At 39.1% G+C, this 26273-nt stretch overlaps 1 protein-coding gene across 2 annotated transcripts in view; it reads left to right on the top strand.

The window, feature by feature from the left end:
* ENPEP (glutamyl aminopeptidase) overlaps positions 1-26273 on the top strand; it is a 46124-nt gene that overhangs the window by 9286 nt on the left and 10565 nt on the right. The window contains exons 3-11 of one of the 2 annotated variants that reach the window (XM_067568180.1): positions 2658-2789; positions 8286-8406; positions 10682-10836; positions 11472-11585; positions 13419-13553; positions 16404-16469; positions 19050-19115; positions 20580-20731; positions 24629-24708. In XM_067568180.1, the coding sequence (XP_067424281.1) occupies positions 2658-2789; positions 8286-8406; positions 10682-10836; positions 11472-11585; positions 13419-13553; positions 16404-16469; positions 19050-19115; positions 20580-20731; positions 24629-24708 (1021 nt within the window). The remainder of the gene's footprint in view (positions 1-2657; positions 2790-8285; positions 8407-10681; positions 10837-11471; positions 11586-13418; positions 13554-16403; positions 16470-19049; positions 19116-20579; positions 20732-24628; positions 24709-26273) is intronic. The other variant, XM_067568181.1, reaches the window with a different exon arrangement.

A 26273-nucleotide genomic window follows, 5' to 3' on the forward strand; every position in this document is an offset into this window, starting at 1 on the left:
GAAGAGCTACGAAGGGATCTCACAAAAATGGTGACTAGGCAACAAAATGGCAGACGAAATTCAGTGTTATAAATGCAAAGTAATGCACATTGAAAAAATAATTCAAATTATACATACATAATGATGGGTTCTAAATTAGCTATTATCACTCAAGAAAGTCACCATGAATAGTTCTCGGAAAACTTCTACGCAGCATGCAGCAGTAGTCAAAAAGGCTAACAGAACATTAGAAATTATTAGGAAAGGGATAGAAATTAAGACAGAAAATATCATAATGCCACATAATTTCCCTGTTCTGTACACTCTCCCTGAACCTCTCGTATAGGGTGCTGTCAGACACAGGCCACTGGGAAAGATGGACTGTGGTCTGACCCAGTATAGCTCTTATGTTTGTATATGCTAAAATACACCTGTTTTCTGAGCGTAGACCTGACTACTCCATTTTTGTTGGAAATGCTGATGGAGTTTCTAGGAGCAATTTGAGAAAGTTGAAAGTAGAAGCACATTTAATGTATTTTGGTAAGGTATTCAAATCATAAAAGACTGCATAGAAGGTTCTAAAAAAGGGTTGGACTGATCAATTGTTTTGCACTGAAACTGTGTGAAATTTACTTCTGCAAGAACAAGGGAAACTTGGTGATTTCATTTGAATGTTTCTTTGAGATTATGGGTGTATTTGGTCTTAAAAGCTCATTGTAGATGGAAGATATCAGGACGGAGCTGGTGAAATAATGGGAAAAACAGACTTGTGAATATATAAATAAGTTACTTTAATTTGTTTCACTCTTGCTTGTGAAATCAACACATCTGATATTCATGTAATGGCTGCTTGTAGGCTGGCGAATCCGCCCAGCAGGGGCGTCGCAGCCCTTCCTCGGGCCCAAGCTCCGAGAAAGGTCACAACGCCTTGCTACAAGGGGAAAATTAGCGGGCTTGGTCACCACTCAAGTCTGCGCCTGGTCCCCTGACGGGGCGGGGCTGGCAAAGAAGTCTGTAGCCCCCGGCTTCCCTATGGGGCGGAGCTGGCAAAGGAGTCTGTAGCCCCCAGACCCGCGACAGGGCAGGGCTGGCAAAGGAGTCTGTAGACACAACACTTGGTATCCTCTGCAGCTGCAGGCCCAGAGGAGACAAGCACTGCCAGGGTGGCTAGGGAAGAGGGGAGGGAGATGCAGACTCACCCGATTCCACTGAGTCCCAGCCCAGGGCCCTACCAATGACAAAGGGTTCTGCCACTGGGTCAGCAGGGCTCCAGCTGCAACGCACTGACACTGGTGTGAGTGTAAGCTCAGAAAGACTGTAGTTGGCTGTCCCTGGGTTACTTCCTCCTGCCCTGAACCCCAGGTACTTGGAGCCAGGGGTTTCCTCAGATTTCCCAGATAAGTGGCTAAAGGGAGTCCCACCACTGCCTCACCATCAGCCATCGGCAGGTCCTGGAACTCCTCAAGGCCATCAGTAGATGGCAGCTTCTCCAGGTCGCAGGGCCCCGGTGGGTCCTCTGGCACACAGGGCTCCAGCAGTTCCAGTGGGTCCCAGGCAACAGGCAGCTCCTCTAGGTTATGTCTGGCCTTGGGGGGTCCTTCCCAGTCAGCGGTCCCCGGTAGTGCTTCCCAGTCGCTATGGCCCAGTAGCCCCGGCAGGACTTTGAGGCTCTGGTCAGTGGAGAGCTCACATTGCCCAGTCGCGGGGCCAAGGTCAGGTTCAGATCACAGCCTCAGAGAAGGAGCCTCTTTCTCTGGCAGCAGCTTCCCCCTCACTGAGCTGCTAGGCCTGCCTTTTGTACTTCCCCTTCCTATCTTGGTCCCACCCCTGTGTTGCCGGGGTCTGAGGCCTGCAGTTCCCTGATCTGCCCAGCAGCAGCGTCGCGGCCCTTTCTCGGGCCCAGACCTTGCTACACTGCTATTCACAAATATCTCAGAAGTTTATTGCATTTCTATTATAAGTATAGTATTTATTATTTGCCATTGGCTTTTTAACTTTTATAGAGAGTCATAGAACCAGGGAACAGAAAATATACCACATGACCAGTAACAAATAATGATAGGTGAAGTAATTTATCCAAATTATTCAGCAAATACTTAAGGATATGAAGTACATTTGCTAAAATCAGGACTGATTTGCAATGGATTTATAAACCAAAAATCTGGCCAGCTCTAAGAACAAAAGAATATTTGAACAACCCGTTGCAAAGCAAGCCTAACAAGGTTTACAGCGCTAATTGCTATCGCATTGGATTCAGTAGGCTAAAGTCTGCCCTCAGTTACATCTGTACTACCTCACTAGTTTCAGGAAAGTGGCACATGTTGGCCAATTCTTTAATTTCACCAACGTTTACAGAGCCATTTCAAGAAGGCTAGCTAGAAAACACACTGAAAAAACACATCTTAACAAGATTATATAAGCACAGTGATGCATGGTTTGATTTCTTAATGCAAACAGCTGGAAATAAGAAAACTTATTCTTAGTGCATAAAAACAAAGCCCCATCATATGCATTGCACCTGTAAGATAAGGACACTTTGCATGTTCCCATTACATGAGCTGGGTAAAACCTGAGCGGCAATTCATCATTCCTATCGCTCCTGTTTATATATAAATATTTTACTCTTTTATGCATGTTTGCAGTTTCCAAAGGTAACAATTATTTTTCTACTTCTTCAGCAAACTGTTCAACTGGGTGATGGCTGGAACAGGACAACTTTTCAGAAATCTGTCCCAATGAGCACATATTTGGTGTGCTTTGCTGTGCACCAGTTTGATTGGGTAGAAAGAAGGTCTGCCAGTGGAATTCCTGTAAGTCCAATTTTCATTCTGAACACATTCCAGATGTGAGTTTCAAAAAACATTAATCAGCTTTTCATATTGTATTGCTCAATTTTCCCATTCTTATGGCCTGTGTTCTGTAGGAAGTCAAACTAGATGATCACAATAATCACTTCTGGCCTTAAAAGCTGTGAATCTATGTGCACCCTCATGTCTCTCTTGGTTAGTAATCAACTACATTGAATAATGGAGTCATAACACTGCATTGTTGTGTAAAAATGCATAGTGTACCATTATTAATTATATTACAGTAGTGTCTATAGGACCCAATCATAGTAGGAATGATACAGACACATTAAAAAGAGACAGTCCCTGCCCTGGAACCTTAGAACCAAGCCCCACTGAACTGAATATGTTTGGATTTGAATCCACAAATCTAAACTAGTTCCTATAATTTTGGTCCCAGCTTGTATCCAAAAGAATATGGAGTCTATTTTTCCAATTCTGCTTTGGATTCAGTCAAAATCTTGTAAGAACAGCCAGTCTCATGAGATTTTTACTATTAAAAAATTTGTGGAAACAGTTCACAAGATTTTACCAGACTTGTTGAATCTGACCTGAAACTCCAGCCAGGATTTAGCCTTCAACCAAATTCCTTATTTAGCCTAAAGTTAATCTGGAATGCTCAACCCCTGTTATCTATTTATTTGTCCATGTTTTTCAATGTGAGATAGAAAAATTCTTCCAGAATGGTGCTGTTGCAATTTCCTTTCTTTTACTTCTAAGAATCTGAGTACACACTTTTGAAGTAAGCATGTTTTAATCATTTGCTCAGAGTAATTTATTACTGTTCTAGAGAAAATATTACCTAATGACTGGGAATCCAGATTTCCCCACACTGCCATTGACTCACTATGTGACGTTCCTTCTGCAAGCCACTACTTTGCCTCTGTTTCTCTATCTGCAAATCAATCCCTTCCTATGTTATAGGGTTCACTGACATGCAAATCTGATGCTTTTCACAAAAACCCAGAGGTCTCATCCCACTTCTTAGCGAAAAATTAATAGCACATTGCTGTGCTGAGGTCTTGCTCTAAAACATTTTTTTTATACTCTACTATGTATTTATACATCTTTGTGTATGCAGTGTTGAATCACAAATACTTAAAACTGCAATACATTTGTCTAAATACGTGACCAGAGTACATTTTGTGATGTGATGCAGTATCCTTGATTTTTTTTTAAATTCATGTTTGTTTGTTTAGTTGCAAATCTAATTCACAAACTGTGATAATCAGCAAAGGGTCTCCAAACCTCTAGAGCAAAGTTTTTCTGTAGCTCTAAAATAAGCTGCTCCGCCTGTTTTCAGTCAGGCTATGTTTACTAGCCTAGACATGCACTCTCTAGAGCTTAATCATCTACACAATCAGAATTTGCATGGGTCAGTTGCAGAATTTATTCAGGGAAAAAGAAATGGAACATAGCAAACACACACACACACACAAAGTCAGTTTTTGTATATACAAAAGCCCTCCCATTCTATGTTCAGCTACCACACTTTAAGCTGTGAGTTAGGGATTGACCTTTGTTGTTTCAAGCAGTGGCATAGCTACGGGTGGGCCTGTTTCGGTAGCAGAAGTTCTGTTGCTGACGCTCCACTTAAGCCACCTTGGCAACTGGAAGTCAGGCAGCTTAATTTCTCGGCCGGTCGCTTCCCAAACTTCCTGCTTCCGATTATGTGACCAGAAGCCAGAAGTTCAGGAAGAGCTTGTTTTTCGGCTGGCCCACCCGTGTCAACCACAGGCCCGGACAAAAAATAACTTCTGGCTATGCCCCTGGTTTCAAGGAGGTATATTAAAGGCAGCAAAGTTATAGTACAGTAGTGGCTTTTCTGAATAAAAGTGAGTATTTTCTGAATAAAAGTGAGTTACAAATAAATACATACATACATACACACCTCGCTCTTATATAGCACTTTAAAGTGTGTGTGTCTGGCTAGCAGGAATGTTAACACCAGCACAGAGTTTGAATGAAAAAACCCCATCTAGTCTGTGCTATAGTTCTTGCCCATTTTATTTACATTAGTCAGTAAAAATGCCTATGGGTTTGTCTACACGAGAAAGTTTTGCTGCTTAGGGAGGTGCTGCTGCTTTAACTACACCTAGTGCGGATGCAATTATACTGGTAAAAATGTGCTAATACCAATATAGCTTATTTCAGTTCTGGAAGCAGAATAAACCAAACAATTATAATGCACGTTTTAACCAATATCATAGTGCCTGCACTAGGGCTTTCACCAGTCTAACCATTTCAGTTAGGAAAAAAAAAAAAAGAAAAACACCCCTACCCAAAATAATTATACTGATAAAACTCTGAAATGCAGACCAGGCCTTACCATAGCGATCAACACAGCTAGTCAACCAATGGGACAAATAGATTGACAAATAATTTATTCAAAAGAAAATGCCAATGCTCATTGGATAAATTATTGGCAACAAATCATTTGACCAGCTCGACTAACTACATAGCAGCATAAGATTGTGTTACAGAGCCTCACTATATATTGCTTTTTATTAAAAAACAAACAAACAATACAATACAATTACACAGAATTCTCACATTACACAATAAATGCTCTTAAAGCTCTTTTGGGATTTTTTCTGAGTTGTTGGCCTGGCAGAGCTAAGGATGGAAGAGATAATGAAAAAAATGCCTCCAGTTTTAAATGATCATAAGGAATTGATTACTTCACATCAGGTGTTAAATCTGTGTTTTGAGTTTCATAAAGGGAGATTACACAAATCAAACCTAAAAGTAGACTCTGATGGATGCAAGAGGTTTTCAAGTATGGATCAGCTAGGGGAATGAAGCACGCTAAATTGAATAAAGAGATTACTGAAGTGGATGTAACAGACAGTAATTGCAAACCAACCCTTGGGGAAATCCCTTGGTCTTGGTGAAAATCCAGTTGAATTTTAAAAGCTTTTTGTTTTTTCCTTTGTTATATTCCTGACCATTTTTCTTGGAGAAAGTTTAATTTCTTTGTACTGAATAAAGCCTATCAACTGCCAAGCACTGCTCCTCACCACAACTCCTTTGCCCAGTTCAAAGCCTAAATTCCTGACTAGACTTGGTTAGGAATTTTTCAAAGAAACGTTTTTCCATCGGAAAATTCAGATTCTTTCGTGGACATGTATCGTTTTTGACTAAACTTTAATCTGGAAGTCCTTGGGTCCAGGATGGAATTTATGGTGTACCTGTGTGAGACTACGAAAGAGAGAGAGGCAGACACCAGAAAAAGCAGTAAGCCCAATGGTCAGGGCACAGCCCTGGGATGTGGAAGACCCAGGTTCAAATCCCTGCTTGATTCAGAGAAGGAATTTGAAACTAGGTTCCCCATATCCCAGGTGAGTGGACTCACCATTGGGCTCCTGGGGGTTCTCTCTCATCTTATTTTGACCATAAATTCCATCCTGGACCTGCGAAATCCTTCAGATGAAAGCTTTGTCAACACAGATACTTTTCTCAGAAAAATTTTGATTTTGACAAATTGGCATTTTCTGAAGAAAACTGTTTTTCCAAAAAATGCCCATCCAGCTCTAATAGTAAATTTTTGCAGGAAAAGGTCCTTGGTCCCTTAAGCTGGGGATGTTCCATTGTTAAATAGTAATACAAAATTAATTACCATGTGGTAGCAGCAGTTCCTGATTGCTGATAACAGGGGCGTGAGAGATCAGCACTTGACATATCACTTTTCTTCTCTTCATTAAAAAATATAATTATAGATTTAAAATGTGCATGCAGTACACAGTGAATACACCTAAGTATCCAAACATATTGCACAGTTAAGAAGAGTGTTGACTAGTTTGTAGTTTGCAAGTTATAATAAAACTAATCCAAGTAAGAAATATCACAGAACACGCACATTATCTTGTAAAAGCCAAGAGCCTATCCTCATCATACAAGCTTTGAAATTTTCTATTAAAATATCACTCTCATAAGCCAAGATCTAAGCATGATACTTTGCAGATGGCTTAGCGGTTATCTTGCATGCCTATGTACTACTTTACTACACTGCCAGTCTATTTTTATAATATTATGTCAACAGTCAGACACAGTTTAGTCTGCAACCCTTCCACTAAAGGTCATTTCCTACATTACCTGAACCATGAAAAATGGAGAAGCTGTCCTGCCAGTGCAGGACTGGAGAGCTAAGGGTAGCCAGAGCTGGGGAGGAAAGTTAAGGAAACATATGGCAGAGCACACCTTATTATTGCTTCAAAAAGGAACAATATGTATCCACTAAATGAAACACACATATAGAGACACCAAAGTCCTGTGATGTCCTGTCCTTTTAAATGTTCAGGGGGCTCTGTGCCAAGTGCAAAGCTTTTGCTGCCAGAACAATAAAGCTACCACAACAGAGAACTGGGTGTCCATCAGCTCCCTCTGCATCTGTCTGTCTGCTCTGTTTCCTTCTCTGCTGGTTCCAGAAATATAACCATTTGACCACACCTTCCTGGGCCCCGGATGTGCTAGCTCCTTTATTCAATGCCCTGAAATGCTAAGTTGCAATCTGGCACTTGTAGGTCTGTTTGGGGAAGATGTTCCCTACCTCCTCTTCCCTGTACAGTGCACTTCATAGCAGAGAGTTGGAATTAAATTTTGTACCTACTCTGTTACAAGGAAACCCTAAGATACTAAAAGAGGGAAAGAAACACCCTTTTTCCAGCTGATTTTCTTTGTATATTTTTATGGTCAGTTACGCTATTTTGTTACAGCACTTCCTGTCTCACTAGTCTTAGGAGAGCATGCATGCCTATTCTTTCCTAGAGCGTGTTTATCGGTAATAGCAACAAAGCTTAAAAATTTTAACTTGGGGAAGCTATCCTTCCAAAAAAAATGAAAAGCATAGCTGATCTTCCAAGCAGTAACAAATACATTTTCTAAATCTATTCAAATTTAATGTGGTGGCTTCCACTAATTACTGAGAAGTGAGGTCACCCAAATCATGGTCCTATGTCCAGACAGAATTTGTTGAAAGCAGAGGAGCAGCCAGAAATGTGGTTTAGCAAAATATAGGCTAGGTTTGTCCCTTATTGTTATTTTTACTTATATAATTCCAGAGATGTGCATGGTAGCTTGCAAAACAAGTAAAGACAGAGACACCCAAAGAGTTTGTAATCTAAGAGTGGACAAAAACAGGAGACGATAGAGTGAGAATGGTTAGAAAGGATGAAGAAAATAAGCTCATAATGTTTTATGGATGAATAGGCACAGATTTGGGAGAGTTACACATGGATTCGATCATGTATATCTACATATAAAAGTTGACATTTCATAAGTCTTCTCAAATAAGTGGTTTAGACAAGGGTCTTTGTATTAGGCTTAATCTTCCAGTGAAGAAAAAAATCAACCATATTATTCTTCTCTATGCTAAATGATGCTTCAGTACTAAACACATTTTTTATTTGTTTTGTCCAACTGAGAACTGCTCTAATTGTATTTCTCTACTTTGTTTTACAGCTCAGGATATATGCACAGCCACAGCAATTACACACAGCAGAATATGCGGCAAATGTTACTAAAGTTGTATTTGATTACTTTGAACAGTATTTTAATGTGAAATATTCTCTTCCAAAATTAGGTGATTATTACCATTTATATTTTTCATTCTTTGAATTTACTATCACAGTTTACTTTCTGCTCTGAGTCATTGTTATTTCATAGAAGGAAAATATATAAATTTTGCTGCTAATGGTTGTTGCTGAAGTTATACCAGAATTTGCTTCGATTAAGACTTTAGAGTTCTAGACACCCTTGTCATGATGGGAGGTTCAGACCCAATCAGGACATTCTCCTCCTTTCGTTCTGGCAGCTGAATCCAAACACTGGCACTAGCACTGCTATTTTAGAGTTTCCAATTTTAAATAACAAAATGTTGGTGACATCAGCAGAGAAACAATGTGGGCTAAATACAGCCAGATGCAGCTTGAGATAAACAGGTTCAACTCTCAAGGAAGCTTCTGGATCAGAGTCATCAGTGTCATAAATGATGCAAGTCATCTGACTTGCTCCAATTTGTGTGCACTCATTTTCACCAGGGCTGAGTTTGGACCCATGACAATAATTTATTTTCTATGGATGGGTTGAATGAAGATCCCAGATCCAAATAAAACCAATCTTGATACAGAACCAAATTTTGCCTGTAGCCCCTGTATTTTAAGGTACCAAAACAAAAAAAACTGGATCCGAGCATCCCTAAATTTGGATGTTTGAAATATGGAGCTGATTTGTGAAATTTGAACCAACTGGGGATATAATTAGAGCTGTGAAACGGCTACCGAACTTTGCTATAAAATCCAAAGTATAGTTTACTAAGGTTCAAGAACTTAACTAAGAAGGACAGAGAATTTAAATAGGAAAAAAAGTTAAGGCAGTCAGGGGAATTTAAAAAAAAAAATCATGCTATGCACTCTGTCTAATGGATTACCCATGTCAAGCAACTGACATGCTAAATTCTCTGAAGGTTTTGGCCTTCCTCGTCTTCTCACCCCTAAATATCAACTGAGTCACTATAAATTTCCACCTACACTACAAATTGGAACTAAATCAGACAACCTAGCTACAACACAGTTGTCCTTTACCTGGTTACAAGCTGGCTCCAATTTGTGGACCCATTTAGACTGGATCTTAACTATCTATAACCAAGGTCATGTTTCTGTAACATGTCTGATGCTTTAGCCCAATTAAAGGACACTGATAAGGTCCCATCTACATTGCAAAGAGGAACTCTGTCCCCAGTTAATAATATTTGTAATGTGGACCAGCTTAAACATTTTACATTGTGCACCTCAGAGTACCAAGTTGTAGGCGACAAACATTTCAACTCTCCAGTTCCAAATCAGAAGTCCATCTTTCCTTCATATCTTTCTGAGATTGTCCCTTCATTATTATAACTTGATTACAACAGAAATGATTCATCAAAGAGGGTTTTAACAAAACCATTATTTTAAGTAAATGAATTTACTATCACATGAAAGCTTCTGGCACCTCTATTTTTCTTGTGTCCTTCATTTTGGATCTTTGACAGACTGTAGAATGTGTCCCATAGATCTTGCCAGGTTGACAGCTATGACCAGTGACCGAACTGGCTAGAATAAACAGACATTAGTAATTACACCTGCAGTTTGCAATTAGAGATGTGTGTAAGACTTTTTGTCCACTTTTGAATCCATTTGTATTTTATCCTAAATCACATAGAAAGGCTGCTGTCATTACTCACAGAAAAGAATGCAAGTCCAATCGAGTCCATAATTCTCATTTTAACTTGTATTGATTATGGAACATGTAGAAGTGACTTCACAGATTGCAGTGAGAAGAAGCAAATGTTGTTCATTACGTGGAGGATTTACTTCAGTTAGTAAGTCAATAAATATTTGTTATCCAAGAGAGTGACAAACAATGACATGCCTCATTATGCTACAAACAGTTTCAGATGCTTTATTGCCTACAACATATCCCTAGAAAATACTATTAATTTCTGGAGCCAAACTTAAGTGTTGGATCACATGTGTATTTCCATAAGGTTGCTCAGCACCTTATCTGGCTGGTGACAGATCTTTGGCTAGTGTGCATTATCAGAGCTACATTAAAGCCAATGGAGCTATGACAATTTACATCAGTTGAGGATTTGTCCCACGGTATTACTGAGCATCTTAAACATAAGAACAGAGATCCTACAGTTCACTCTGTCATAACAGTGTGTAATATAGAAGACTGTCAAATGACGAGCAACAAGACAAGCTATTATCTTATGCTGTGAATAAGCAGATGGATGTCTTCCTACCTAAGAAAAGGAAATATCACTTAAGAATCTTAGGTAATTCAGTGTTTACCCAGCTCTGTTTCTTTCAATATAGATAAAATAGCTATTCCAGATTTTGGTACTGGTGCTATGGAGAACTGGGGTCTGATCACTTACAGGGAAACAAACCTACTTTACGATCCCAAAGAATCTGCTTCGTCCAACAAACAGAGAGTAGCAGCTGTGATTGCCCATGAGCTCGTTCATCAGGTAGATCTTATTAGATGTTCAATGTTTTTCATGCACAGTATCCATACTTCATTTATGAAAATAATCAGTGAAATTTATTTCCAAATCTTCTAAGCATGTTTAAGCCTCACTTTAAAATAAGTGTACAAAGGCAATGCTATTGTTAGAGTTTTACAGTACTGCAATTATGGCAAGTGGACTTTTCTCAGAAAATTAGATACTTGGGACCAGATTTTCAGCCAGCCTCTGAAAAATCTGCCTGCAACATCATCTCTCTCTCACACACATACCCACACCATTTACATGTGCAGATGTGTGATTTAAGCTTGCAAATGGTTGCAATTGTAAACTCTGGAAGCTGTTTGAAAATATGGTCCATATAAAAGTAAATCAAATCAAGAGGAAGAAACTAAAAATACTTCCAGTGGTATATGAATCAGTACTAATTACTGCTGTAATATGTAATTTCATAATAAGAATGATTCATGTGCATCATCATCTGAATTCCCATTAAAAACCTAGCTTTATGACAATTTTTTCTTCCTGGTAACAGGAAGAAATGTAAACAAATGATTGTACTGCATGAAGATTTGGACAACTATAATATACACATATCACTGTAGCTAACACTTCATATGTAATGCTTACAATTATAGTGGTTTGGAAACATTGTGACCATGGACTGGTGGGACGACTTGTGGCTAAATGAAGGATTTGCCAGTTTCTTTGAGTTCATGGGAGTAAATGCTGCAGAAACTGATTGGCAAATGGTAATTATTTCTGCATTGTTTTTTATTTTGGAACAGAGTGAAAATTAGAGTCCTGTCACAAACAAACATGTAGTGGATACACCTACACTTAATTATTGTGGCATACAGATATATAGAGAAAGGATATAACGTAACAAATTGATTTGCGTGGTTGTATACTACTGACCTCTACTGGTTGGCATGTGTAAGGACTTTCTGGGTTTCTAAATAGTCCTGCTAATTAGGTTTTGGTCTGAAACTAGGCTATCAGATGTGCAAAGTTCTGCTCACCTGGGGAGTGTATCGTTTTGATGAGTGAGTAAAATATTAGCTTATCATCATAATAAAGAATCAGTAAGTGGATTCTGAGCCTGCCCATGGCAATTTTGCAAGGTGGCTATAAATCCTATTCCTAAAAGATGAAGATTTTCCTTTTATTCATTCAGGAAAGACCTGAATTGGTGGGTGGCTTTTTTTGGTTTTATTTTTTTTTGGTGTGTGTGTGTATGGTTACAGAACCACAATCCAACCCAAAATGTGAATCCCTTTGAAGTCTGATAGCTTGGCAAGTGGGGGTCTAGGGTGAATTTATTCAGATCCAAACCCTTTTCTACAATTTTGGTTCCAGATCAGAAGTGGGAAATCAGTTCTTTAGATTCAGCTCCTGCAAGTGTTTTAAGCACTATGTCATAGAACCGTGTTCAGAGCAGGTCTAATAAAAATAATGCTTAAAACAGTAGTGATCACAGATGGCCTGTCTATTCTAAAGTGCCCGATATTGCTAACAATCAAGCTGAACTAATTAGTTCACTTTAAGATTCTGCAAGAAAAAGGAAAATGGGTGCTCATATATATTTTACACGCTGAGGACTAATAATTTCTTGTGTGAATTAGGTGACTTTGTTGTCCCCTAGAAACAGATGCCAGGGCCCCTTGGTTATCTGAGTATTTTGCCCCCAAATCACCAAATTAATATGAGACTCTAGCTACCATATGCATTCCTAGTTTTATTTATATATAGAGAAGGGGCCTTAGTTTGTTAGATTTTTATTACATTAAATCCTTTATAGCAAAATACTGATTACTGGCCCATTTACTTTAACAGTGGCCAGAGCATATCTGATGCTCCAAAGCAAAGTCAAAAATCATAATATACCCTTTCATTTGTGCAATGTCCTGAACATGGGGGTGGGGAATCCTTCCTTACTCTAGATCAATCATCTTACATTCTGAAGTATGAAATTCCATTACTTTTATTTTAACATACATAACTACATGTTGTTATTGATCATAAAGCTATGTAGCCCCTTTTTAAACCCAAACTCAGCATTTAACTAAGGCATAGAGCTGTCTACCAATGAGTGATAGAACAAAAGTTATATAGAACTTTAGTCTCACTCATATATTAATCAAGAATTAAGGGGACATGGATCACAGTTTACTGGATCTGACAAAGAAAAAAATAATCAGGAACAGCCACTGAAGAAACCTGACATACTCTTCAACCTGACCTCTATATATCCATCTGTGCTAGGTCTCAAACCTGGAATTAGTACTAGTTTCCCTTTTTTGCCTTGCTGAGCTTTTTGTGTTTTGTGATGCACATGTGCAGACAGGGTTCTGTAAGAGGCAATTTATCATAGGCGAGGACAAAATGTCCCCATCTTAGAAACATAGGGCTAATGCACAAGTCATTCTACAGAGGAGGTGAAGTTTCATTCTGCATTCCTCCTCCATCGCCATCCCCCCATACACCAAAGGCAGGTCTGAAACTTCCATTTAAAGTTATAAACTAATTCTTCTTTGAATTGCAGTCCTGGTTTTGTTTCTGATTTAATGTTTTCTGTTTACCAGATTGATCAGGTGTTAACTGACGACGTGCTGCCTGTGATGAAGGAGGACTCTTTGTTGTCTTCCCACCCTATTGTGGTCAGTGTGTCATCTCCAGCTGAAATAACCTCTGTATTTGATGGTATATCTTACAGCAAGGTAGGAGAGGCCTCGCATTATATCCTTAACTATGACTGAGGGCATATCTACACTTGCAGTTATGCCGGCAAAACTTAGATCACTCAGAGATGTGGGTTTTTTTTCACACCCCAGAGCAACAAAGTTTTGCTGGCATAACCGCGTATGTAGACAAGGCCAAAGGGGTTGAAAGGAGGAGACAAAAGACAATTGCGTTCACAGACAATCAGCCTGTGTCTGCACTAGTTCCTCACCATTGTTAACACTGTTTTGGGTTACAGCAACTGCAAGAGCAATAGTTTAGCCAGGGTTCCAGGCAGCCTTCAGCATTCTGACTGCTGTGCCATCTAAATCTGCTCCCAGCACGTGTAGAAACATGGGGATTAAAATGTCGGTAGCCTCTGGCATCTTTTCCTCCCACCCCCTTGTTTTCTACAACTTTTAAAAGTACCCAGTTGGTACTATGCTGTATAAGAAACTGGATTAAAAACTCCAATCTTTAATTCGCCCTCCCCTTTGTACCAGTTACCACAAGACTGAATGTTTTAAGATAAACCACTGTTTTGGAGACACATGCAAAGTTTGGGAACAGTGAGCCGGGGATATATTTTTGCCTTGAATCTGAGTATCCTCACTTTGTAGATTTAACTTGGACTATTCTTTATTGTCTGTAGATAAATCTGTGATAATCAGATTAGTTTGCTTCCTTTCAGGTAACATTATAAAAAACTAAGAAAACCTCTTATGAAAGTATATGACAGTTGACACAACATTGGGAACTCAATGTAAATTTAATCAGAATATATAAACATGCTTATACAGTCTAAAGATGCAATGAATTTCTTAGGGTCTATGGCGTCATCACAGCATACTCTGTAATTGTACATCGAATCAGTATCTGATAGGTACAGTATTACGTAGCTAGAAAAGCCAAGTTAGGTAAAATGCAGTGTTGTAGCTATGTTGGTTCCAGGGTATCAGAGAGACAAGGTGAGTGAGGTAATATATTTTATTGGACCCCTTCTGTTGGTGAGAGAGACAAGCTTTTGAGCTTACACAGAGCTTTTCTTCAGGCCAAATTTGTGTGTTCTGATTAAATTGACATTGAGTTCCCAATGGTTTGTTAATTGTCAACTGTCATACACTTTAGGTAAAAGACAATTTGGCCATATTATACAGCTGGTATAAGTGACTCCACAGTTAAAGTTGTTTTGAGATTTGCACTTGAATTACTACACTCCATCTCTCTCACAGTTTAATTTTACAGTTTAATACATTGTATCTTCAGATGACAATTGAATTTTCCATAATATTTTTGAGCTTTGATATTGATTTTTTAAAGAGGAAATATTTGAAATGAGCTCTTTTTGAAGTAGTCTTGAGAGTCTCACCATTTCTGAAGAGCTAAAGAACTTTAGGCACCAAAAATTCCCAATTTACAAATGTGCTACCACATAATATCTCTGGGACAGGCTAACAATTACTAGAATATGCTAGGAGCAACTATGTTTACCAGAAATAAAGTAGGGCCAGCTACTCAGCTGGTGTAAATTGGTGTCACTGCATTGACTTCAATTGAGCTATGCCAGTTTACACCAAATGAGAATCTGGTCCAAATAAGAGAGAAGTTATGTGAACAACTGGGTTTATGTAATTTGTGTTCTTCTACTCCATTGTGTCACAACCTCAAGGGGATCACAAAAGGCAGGCAGCTGGCTTGTGAGGATGAGAAACACTGTTTCTACATAGTTTATAAAAGTGGCCTTATAGTTTGTATAATTAATTGGTTCTGAAGCTTGTCAACCACTCCAATTTTTCTAACAAAGCCACTTTTGCATTGAAAAAAGCGCTATCTGCTGTCCAGATTGAGAACTGCGACAATAAATTGGAAAAGAAAGTTTCCCAACTAAGGTCTTGTCCGTTGCTGTCTGAAATCACTACTCTACATCAAAGCATGCTATGGAACTTTTAGTGCAGGGTAGCAGGGCCCACACGGCCAGTCAGCATGCAGCAGGCTAATGCACTGTACATTCACACCCTGGCTTGGCGCACATAAAGTTTTTATGTAGACAGTCCTAACTATTGCATAAATCTACTCAGTGTTAACAACCACTCCAGTTAACAACCACTCTGGTGTGTCCAAACTGTCATTCCTAGTAGTATAAACAATGGTGTCAATGCTTACTGAGGACTGACAGAAGTGCTTGATCTCATGGGGCAGTGATGGGTTGGGTTTTTTTAAAACAGTTCAAAACATTTTTTCAGCGTTCCTTTTTTCTGCCAGGGAAATAAAATTTATTAACGTTGAAGTTGTATGTTGGGTTTTGTTTTTTATTTTCCTTTCCCTCTTTGAGTGTCTATCCCATTTTCTCTCTTCCACCTGTCTACTATTTCCTCTCTCCATTTTTATTTCTCCTTTTCTACCTTTGTGTCTTTCCCAACCCTCTTCTTTTCTCAAGGCCCCTGTCTCACTTTTTCTCCTCCTGGCCCCCCAAAGATCCCTTCATTAGAGTAACTGTCACAGAACCAGTCAACTTGCTTCAGAGGCTGGCGTTTTTATGCCAGGTCAGCATCCCAGTGCAATTTAAGTCTTCAGTACGGTCAATGGACAATCTAAAGATGCAAATTTACAGCATTTTAAAAGCTCCTAATTTCTTAGTCAAACTCTCACAACAGGATCTGAAATCATGGCAGGGTGTGTGCATGTGAGTGAGAGAGAGAGAATGCTTTGCAGAAATAAGGAACTAAATTTTTATCCATATAGATTACTTCTATTTTTGCTCTATCAAATATTCACTCTAGTGAAGTCTTTTAGAGTAATGAGAATCTAGTTTTAAAAAAGTATGAAATGACCTTTCTTTTTGTACTTAGGGAGCATCAATTCTCAGAATGCTTCAAGATTGGATTACACCAGCAAATTTTCAAAAAGGATGTCAGGTATGAACTACAGTAAAACGTGCCAGAATCAAAAATAAACCACATGTGGCAAAGGGAACAATATTACTCAGAAAAATTAAATGTGATACATTCACTTTTGGTGTTCTCATTAGAATTTTAGGTAACTATTTCTGTACTAAAACATTTATTCCTAACATTTCTATATTAACATTTACTCCAATTAATCAAAATTTTATTTTTTGCAGGATGTAGAGACAATATTTCCTTCAACCACATCTGAAAAAGCCGTGTAAACCATAAAAGCTAGGTTACATGAATTCCCAGCATGATGGTACAGTTTGGTCATGATATAGAAGTTAGGGAACCTTTTGCAATGGGAATAGGTAGAAATGTTAAGTGGAAATGAGTTGGAATTTGAACTGCAGGGTTGTATGTGTGTTTTGATGCCAGCCAGTGATGATCCTAGGCACATGATATCTGAAAATACCCTCCTGATTCCTTCTTAACCCTCTATCCCCATTCTCTTATCAGTAGTAACTAGAACCTAATCACCCATATACCAAAACATTCCTGTATCTTCCTAATGACAAGTACCTCCAGACCACTCAGTTGTGCTATGCTGTTTACAGAAATCTACCTGAGGGCTTTACAAATCTTGATTCACCTGGCACCTGCAAAACTTGAAGCTGAGCCAGAGGCCACTATAGAGAAACTCCTCTTTCAGAGCAGTTAGGGAAGGCAGGCTCTGAAAATGGAGTTACTCCACATCTGAGTCCAGATCTGAGTCCACATCTGAGTCCAGATGCACAGTACTAACTAAGAAGCACTTGCCTTGGGAAAAAAACCTTTTTACTTTAACCCTACAAAGAGATATCATTGTTAGGATACATGCCAACTATTATACGCACAAAAGAGAAAATAGGAGAACTTAGGGTCCTCTCCAAAAATAGAGAATATAACTACCGTCCTCTCTAAGACTGTGATCTGAAATCTTTAAAGAATTAACCACGATCCCTTTGTTGCCTTGGTTATTAAATATGTTCTTATCCCCACCCATGCCAAAAAATCCCAAAACAACGCACCTACCTCCCCCCCAAGATTTCTGAGCTGCTACACGGGCATTTTTCTGGAAATCTCTCACCATTGCAGCTAGTCCTCAAAGCGAGACTTCAGAATACCAAGATAAAGATTCCTGAGCCCTACTTATGCTAGTGTCCTCCTCATCCCTGCTCCCAACCTAGAATTGACAGAGCTAAGATTCAAAGGAGCTGGGAGAATATCCTGGCTGGCAGCTAACTGATTATATTGAAACCAAGGCTAAAAAAATTTCCATATTATCAGCAAGGACAGTTCTACAAGACAGGAAGATTCAGTCACACTCCACATTATAGCCACAAGCTGCTGTAATAAATACTATTAATAAATACTTCCTGCTTACCCACATTCCTATAAAAGCACAGAAATAGCTGTGGCTGAGATTGAAACAAACAGCACCACCTACCTAAAATTCTGTAGGCAGGCTAGGAAAGAAAAGATCATGCAGTACTTGATGTGTCTCAGAGTGGCACTGAACTGGGGATAGCATGTTCCAGCATTCAGTATTTAAGCATAAGAGCAAATCATTAACTAATAGCTAATAATTAGCTATTTTTTCCTTTAAGAAGATTTTGATCACAGAATATAGTTGTCCAAATCATCGTAGTTCAATTCTGATTTCCACTTTTAGAGAGACACCCTAAAATAACTTTCTCTATTTGTCGCCTATACAACAGAAATTTATACCATGTCCAGGGCCCTCTCCAAATATTAATACATTGCACATTAACGTATCAAGTTGGAAAATATTAACTCCCCAGGGTCAGTGGGTAAAGAATAGGCCTGTCCTTTGGAAAGTACTGAAACTTTATTGGATTAATATGGTTCCATTTGATTTACCACAGAGACACAGGGCTGGGATGATGGGAAAACTTTATTCCCCCCGCTCAAATGTCTCATCAGTAAGCAGATGTGTCTGCTGATGTTTGTTTTTAAATTGAGACATATAAATTAATAAAACTTAAAAAAAAACAAAAACAACAACAACCGCCAATGAGCATAGTTTCCAAAAGGAAGAAGAGGCTGGTTCTCTGAACGGAGAATGTATACATTAAATCACACTTTATCCTGGCTGATATTAAAATCTTAGAAAACTTTCACACCCCCTAAATTTTCACTAGTGAATGGTGTTTGTAAATCACATGAACTAACATTTTGGACACTTAAAATCAGTGTGAAATCATTTCTCAATGTTTCTGGCTTTCTGTAAGCCAGAAGAGTGGGAGCAATTGTTTCCACCCTGCATTTATACAAGGAGGAGTATACCTCTGGGATCTCTTTTATAGAACAACCTGTGGATCCTGCACTTGGAAAGCGTTTCTGCTATTCTTCTATGCAGAAAGCAGTGAAATGAACAAATGTACATACATTTCAAAGCCTTTGCTGGTTAGAAATAACACCACTCTTGGGAAGATATTCTGCATACTGATACTATAGATAACATTACAATGTGTGCATTGTTTTGACAGGTGAACAAGGAGGACATGCAAATATTTTAAAAAACATTCTTCTATCTTTTCATAGGAGTACCTAAAGAAATACCAATTCCAGAATGCAAAGACAGATGATTTCTGGGAATCTCTGGCACAGGTATGTTCTGTAACAATTAATACCATTGCTATTAAAGGTTTCTGTACTCATCCTATAGAGTGGGGTTTACCAAACTTTTTCATAGAGTTAACTTTCTTAATAGAGAGATCATATCCCAGATAGCGTCCCCCAGCCCAGCAAACTCCAAATCTCATCCCTCTAGCAAATAAAATATTCATTTTTTGCATGGGAAAATTGTTTGGGGCTGGTGGGTTGGAACAGGGAGCAAGTGAGGGGGAACTGCTAAAGCAAAGCAATCCTTCACCCACGTACACAAGAAATTTCAACCTATCCATCTCCCCAAATCAGTTTCACACATCTCCATTCCCCTAACATGATTCTCTTTATAGTAGGGTTTTCTATAGTGCTCATCACCACAGTATCTAAGCACTTAGTAGAACTGTCAGTTTAACTTCCTTGGATCTCTGCTGCTGTCTCATTTCCCACCAGATCCTGAATCCTTCCTTGTTCCCAAATTCTAGCTCTTTCCTCCCACCCTATTCCTCAGTTGCCTCCTAAGGTCCAGCTATTTTCTACCTCCCCCAGTTCCTTACTCGGACACCACACGCCTTCCTCTACCCCTCCACCACCCAGGTGCGGAGCAACCATTTGGTCCTAGTTCTAGATTAGTGTCTCCTCCTCCCCTCTCCCTAGTCCCAGGCTCTCTGCTGCCCCAAAGAACTCCTTGTTCTCTCTCCCTCTCTGCTGCTCACAGTACCTTCAGGACCTGGAGAACAAGACCTTAATCCTGGCTTCTTTCCATCCCTCACATGGTGGTTTGATGGGGGTACTGGCAGAGTCCCATGGCTCCCATTTGGGAGGCAGCTGCACTTGAGTATGTGGGTAAAGAGGGAAGGAGGGAGCAGCACCTCCATTATAACAGCAGTCCCTAGTGCTGGCTTCTCCACCTTCCTTCCACAGGCATCCACCTGAAATTGTATGAGGGGTGCAGGGGGGGAGCCAGGTGCTTAGCTCTCCTCAGAATGCCTGGAAGGGCTGGTTTGCAGACCATCGTTTGGGAATTCTGCTATAGAGGGGATTGCCAATAGTGCTCAAGTCTCTGCTAGCCCTTCCCGTGTTCTGCTCCCTCCTCAGAAGACAGCAGAGGAGGAAAATCATGTGAGCCTGAAGCATGCAGAGAGGAGCGGGGCAGGGAGTTTTCTTTGCCTCTCCCACTTCCCAAACCCTGACCTTAACCCTGTTTGCTTTAAGAATATTTTAAAACGTCTCTTTTGACAGCTTATTATTTTTCTTCTGTTCCATGCACCACGAAAGGGTTTGACAAATAAAATATTTTTGAGCCAACATTGCTCTCTCATTTGCTGAATTGTTAAAAACAAAGCCCTAACATTTATGAGGAAAACCTGTTCCCTTTCCGATCTCCCATGCACTCAGCATAAGAGTTTTATTCCCTCTTCAGTCTGTTTTAGCTTTCTCAGAGTGATCATCTGCTGTTATTCTTAGGCAAGTGGTAATCCAGTGAAGGAAGTGATGGACACCTGGACCAGGCAGATGGGATACCCTGTACTGACTGTGGAAGCTAACTTGAAAGTCACACAGAGACGTTTTTTGTTGGACCCCTCAGCAAATCTTTCTGAACCAATTTCTCCACTAGGGTAAGATTTTACTGTACACGCTTGTCTCATTGATGGACAGCAGAAAGAGAGATGCTGTAGATAGATATGCTCATATGGACACACACACACACACACACAGTACTCCCTACTTTGAATATCCAGTTACTCCCCCGAAAATGAGTAATGCTATGTAATATGTAAATGTATATAAAGGAAGAGGGTTGGATGTGTGGTACACCCTACACCCAGCCCCTATGCTTGAGTCTAATCAACTCAGTGCAACTTTGCCTTATGCCAAATAAAGGAACTTGAGTGTCAAGACTAGAGGTGAACTGAAGTCTTGAGAAAACCACGTGGAAGAGGTCTCAGGGGAAACCCAACTATCAATAAATTACAAGAAAACTTAAGAAGGTGCTACATAACAACTCCCCATACCCAGAACAACTACTGCATCAGCTCTTTTTCTCTCAGTGTAGAATATCAAATGTCTAAATCCAAAAGGAAGAAGGGGAAGGGAGGACAAATGGTATGGAGAACTGAGCATAACAGAGATCACACAGCAGTTTCAGTTACCCATGGATTTTTTTTTCTTCAATATTTCCGAGTGAATTTCATTATAGTGGAAGAGGCTATATTTACAGTCTTGGAGACTTTATCCACCAAACAGGTACAGCCATAGACAGAACAATGTAGTCTTCCCCATGTGACTCAACAATAACCACAAAGCATCACCTGTAAAGGCACAAGGGTAGTTCTGTCCCCATGTTCATAAAATCTTTGCCTTTTCTGCTTGAGACTGCCAACAAGGCTGCCAAACAGTGTCAACTGTAGTGGTGGTTTTGTGAAGTGAGCACCACTGGGGTTTGGACACTGGACACCAACTAATTTCACACAGGTCAAAGAGCCTTCAGTCAACGAACCACTTCTGCTCACTAGTGCCATGGTCTAGATTTTAACTGGAAACAAAAATGTTTGCAGACTTGAACCAAGACAAAAATTTCATTTTTGCAAATTCCATCCATGTACCTTCTGGAAGACGGTGTTATAAAATATTCAGTTAACATCTCCTTAATGTTTACAAACTTGGCTCACTGCATTATGATTGTGGGGGGCGAGGTGGATCCAGCAGCCTAGCTTTCCTCAGACAATCAAAAGAATCGAAGCACCAGTTTCTTGGTGTTCATCATGCTTTGAATGTAAATCCCCAACTGATTCCTGCCCTAATCTGTTTTATAGCATTGCTGTGCACTGGTCCAGCCAATCCAGAAGCAGCTGCATTTCAGTGGCGGGAGAAATTAGTTCTAGATAAGTAAAGGTTTATCAAGTGCTGAGGGATAAAATGCACTATTATATATCATTATGATGATATAATAAAATCATGATATCTTCATTGGAATATCCCTTATCCCTTTTTCCCTTGCAAAGGATCCAAGTGCACTGGAAAACTGTACTCCTTCCTCCAGCCAGCATTGATGGGGGAGAGGAGACTACTGGGGCTGTGTGCCCCCAAATGGGACTGTCCCAGCTCAGCTCCAGGTCTGGGGCTGTGACTAAGCAGTGAATCAACTGAGTCTAATAACATTTTTGTTCTCTGAGCATTGCAGGGACAATCTCCCTCGCTGGCTACAGTTCCCCTGCCCTGACAAAGTCCTCTCCTGGATATTAACACTGAAAAGAGAAATACAACTTCAAGAACTCGTGTTCTTTAAATAGTGCTGCTAGGCAAGTACGTGGCTGCAATACTGCATGTCAGGAACACGTCCTCAATACCCATACTTAACAGGATATGTACATTGTACTTAATGCCCCAGAGAAGTATTTATATACATGATCTCAGGAACATATAAAAACACTAAAGAAAATCACTCCACTAAGTGCATTTACAAAATGAGTATTAAAATTTCTTTTATCAGCTTTGTCCTGGAGAAATGCAACAGCCAGGCTTTTGGCCAAGCAATAATGCTTCCACAGCAATAATTCTTCAAAAAGACATCTAATAAAAGTTAGAAATGTATAAATCTGTTAAAATGTTTTTATTTTAAAATATAAAACAAGAACTGACCCTTTTTCCGGTACGTAGCAGAGAGAGACAGCTTCATTCTAGCAAGTAAAAAATGAAATAAGTGATCATTCATTTGATCCTGCGTTCTAATGCAGTAAAGTCAGAAGAATGACACAATTTTTTATGTATTATCTGTCACCATGATATCTAAGATGATAGAAAAATGTCTCTGGGCTGGATTGTGATACTTTACATTAAATACTACCTTACTTCCAAACGGGTTCCATTGATTCCAGGCCTGGTCTACACTGGCTGCGGATTTCAGCAGCAGTTGACAGGAGATACGCAAGCTATGTACAGAAACTTGCGTATCTCCTGTCGACTTCCTAACGTCTACTTACTGCTACGTCTCCACTGTGCTGCGCCGACAGGAAATGCCCTCCGGTTGATGCAGCGCTATTCTTCTTGTCGGGGTGGATTAACAGAGTCAACTTCTGGGTTTGATTGAGCGAATCTTCACTGCCGCTCAATTGAATCTGCAGAATTGATCCTGCGCTGCTGGTGGTGCCACCAGCAGTGTAGACATACCCTTATAAATGAGTAAGATACTACTCCATGTGGGTAAAGGTATCACAATCTGATTCTTCAATCACTCACTAAGTGCCAATGTGGTCTGAGAGACAAAACACAGGATTGGAACAATCAAGAGGTCTTGACTTCTAATTCTGGTTCTGACACAGATTCATTGTATAACCCTGAAAGAGTCACTTAACCTTTCTGTTTCAGTTTTCCTTATCTGTAAAGCAGGCATAGTAATACTTAGCCACTTAGCACACAAGGGTGTTGTGAAAGTTAATGTCTGTACAAAACTTTGAAGATTTAAACCTTCACATTAATGCTAAGATCACCCATCCACATATAAGCATACTTGGTTAAACTAGATGCTTTGTGATCTACTAAATTAGCATGATGTGATACCAAAATACTTTTTGACAAGGCTATATTTCCAACTGTGTATAATTATAATGAACACATTTACAGTATATAATAGCACAGAAATTATCTAGTCCACACAATACCCTTCTGATATTGGGTAAATATCATCATTCCCATTTTATAGATGGGGAAAGTGAGGCACAGAGACTTTAAGGCCCCCATTCACAAAGCTACTTAAGCACATACTACATTTAAGCATGTGGGTACTCTAATGGATTTCAGAAAAATGGCTTGGTCAGTGGAACGACTCATATGCTTAAAGTTAGGCATGTGATTAAATACCTTGTTAAATTAAGGCGTAGGTGACTTGCCTAATACCACATATAGTTAATGCCAGAGTTTGGACTAAAACTTGGTAGTCCATAGCTCCCAGCCCTGCACTCAGTCTGCCAGAGGCATGGCAACAGCTATGTATATTTCATAGTTTTAGAGACTAACTACTGCCATTCTCCATCTCCAGAAGAGAAACACTATCAGATACTTCAACCCTTTTGTTTTAATTTGGAAACAGAATATTGTCTTAATTATGCAGGGTCTGTCCAATAACAATAACCAAGTAGCTATTTTACCATGCCTGTATCCAAGACTTTTGTACACTGATTTTGCCAGGAAGATGTCCCGAAGAAGCTTATATTATTATATTTAAATATCAAGCTGTTGGTAAAAGACCAACATTTGTTATCTGTGATATTTCATCATATATTAGTGTATATCTAGATACGGATACACATATATGTACATATTTATAAACGGACTATGAAAAAGTAAATTTACGCAGTGTCTAGCACAATAAAGCTGGATCCTATAGGTTCTGCAACAATATAAATAAATGTATTATTTTTTCATAATAATAGTTGATAAAATAATGTTTTAAATATGTTATTTTAGATTCTTTCAAAAATTGTTTTTGTTTTTTTTTTCATTTAAAATCATTTCAGTTACACATGGAATATTCCAGTGAAATGGTATGCAGGGAACGAAAGTGGATTTATACTCTACAATAAATCGGAATCTGCAGGTAAACTTCAGTAATATTTCATTAAAGAATAACAGTAGGCTCAATGCTCAATGTGACAATCATGCAAAGCTTTAAAAATATCCTTAGTAAGAACTAAAAGAAGCAGTTAACTTTTATGCTCTTCAGTGCCTGAAACACCCTGCTTGGCAATGGAGTTAAGATCCTTTCCTAGGTTATGCTGGGTTATGCTTATTAAGGCCCACAATTAAAATCTATTCTTATTTATTCAAACAATATGAAGAACCCTCAGCCTATTATAAAATTGGTCATTTGGGTTAGAGGAATTTGGGGCACATTAAAACAAAGATTTCCGTTTAATTTTAATGATAGCGTGTGTATGTGCGAGGACTGAACATGCAAACATTTAAGACTCATGCTTAAATCCATCCATATTCACGAAAGCACCTGTGCACTGTAAGCGTGCTGTCCCATTGAAGGCAATGGGACTTAAGTATGTGTTTTCCTGAATCTCAGCCTAAGGGAGAAGATGATCTGGATCATGATAAATACATCTCTAGCAGTGATAGATGGCAGTCTGAGCTAGTTTAATTTAGATGGAGGGAGCTGCAGTACTCTGTTAAGTTTGGGTTGGCTGAAGCTATTTTCTAAAACTGGTCAAAAAAGCTGAGGAGAGTCCATGAAAGTTTTTTTTTCCCCCCAAAATTCTACATTTCAAAAATTGAAAAATTTCTACTGCTCAACAAAATTAAAAAACAAAAAAACAAAACAAAAAAACCCTGCTCTTCTATTCTCTTTTTGTATTTAGCACTTGACTCCCCCATCCCCATTTTTAAGTTTAGTTTGTCTCTTTTTTTTTTTTTATTGAAAGTTTGTATTTCACTTACTTGCATTCAGAGTCCAGGATGAAAGTTAACCCTGCCCATTTTATTGTGATACAGATCAGAGAATTTTCTTTTATCACTCTCCACATCGAACCACAGGAGGTTGAGGGTTGTCCGATTGACTTCTATAGCACTGCTTGTGAGAATAACTTTTCACTACAATGAGTAAAGCGTTCACATTCTGACCTAGTAGGACAAAAGCCAGCTACAATTAGAACTGTCTTTTGAAATACCTTGCATCGTTCATCCAAAGTGAGAAGTACTATTTACTAATGGCTGAGTCAATACCCATTAGAGTAAAAAGATTCTGACTTCAGACATTGGAACAGGCACTAAGCACTGACCACAGTGGGAGCACTCTGACTTTTGAGAATAGAACGTCATTCTCAAGAGTTAGGTTTAATTCTACGTTTCCAGGAACCTCAAGGCTCGAGTAAGGGCTTGGTTTATTTTGTGGTGTAATTAATCTGTAGTTGTAGGAATTGAGTCAAGGAGGAGAAAGGGAAAAGAGATGCCTGGACATAAAATGGAAAAACATGCAGAGGAAAAATAGGTAAAATATAAAATCAGAGTAATACAAAACATAACACTGAGAACTGATAGAGGCTGTTGGAATAAATATTAATAGGAATGATTTTTGTGATTATTCTTTTTGCAATAAACATTTAATTTCCTTTATGCTTTAGTCTAATTACAGTGCTCTCCATTTAATAATGAACATTT

This window comes from Emydura macquarii, unplaced genomic scaffold (genome assembly GCF_026122565.2).
Source record: "Emydura macquarii macquarii isolate MOO-44397 ecotype Brisbane River unplaced genomic scaffold, CSIRO-AGI_Emac_v2 contig_2863, whole genome shotgun sequence".
Lineage (NCBI taxonomy): Eukaryota > Metazoa > Chordata > Testudines > Chelidae > Emydura > Emydura macquarii.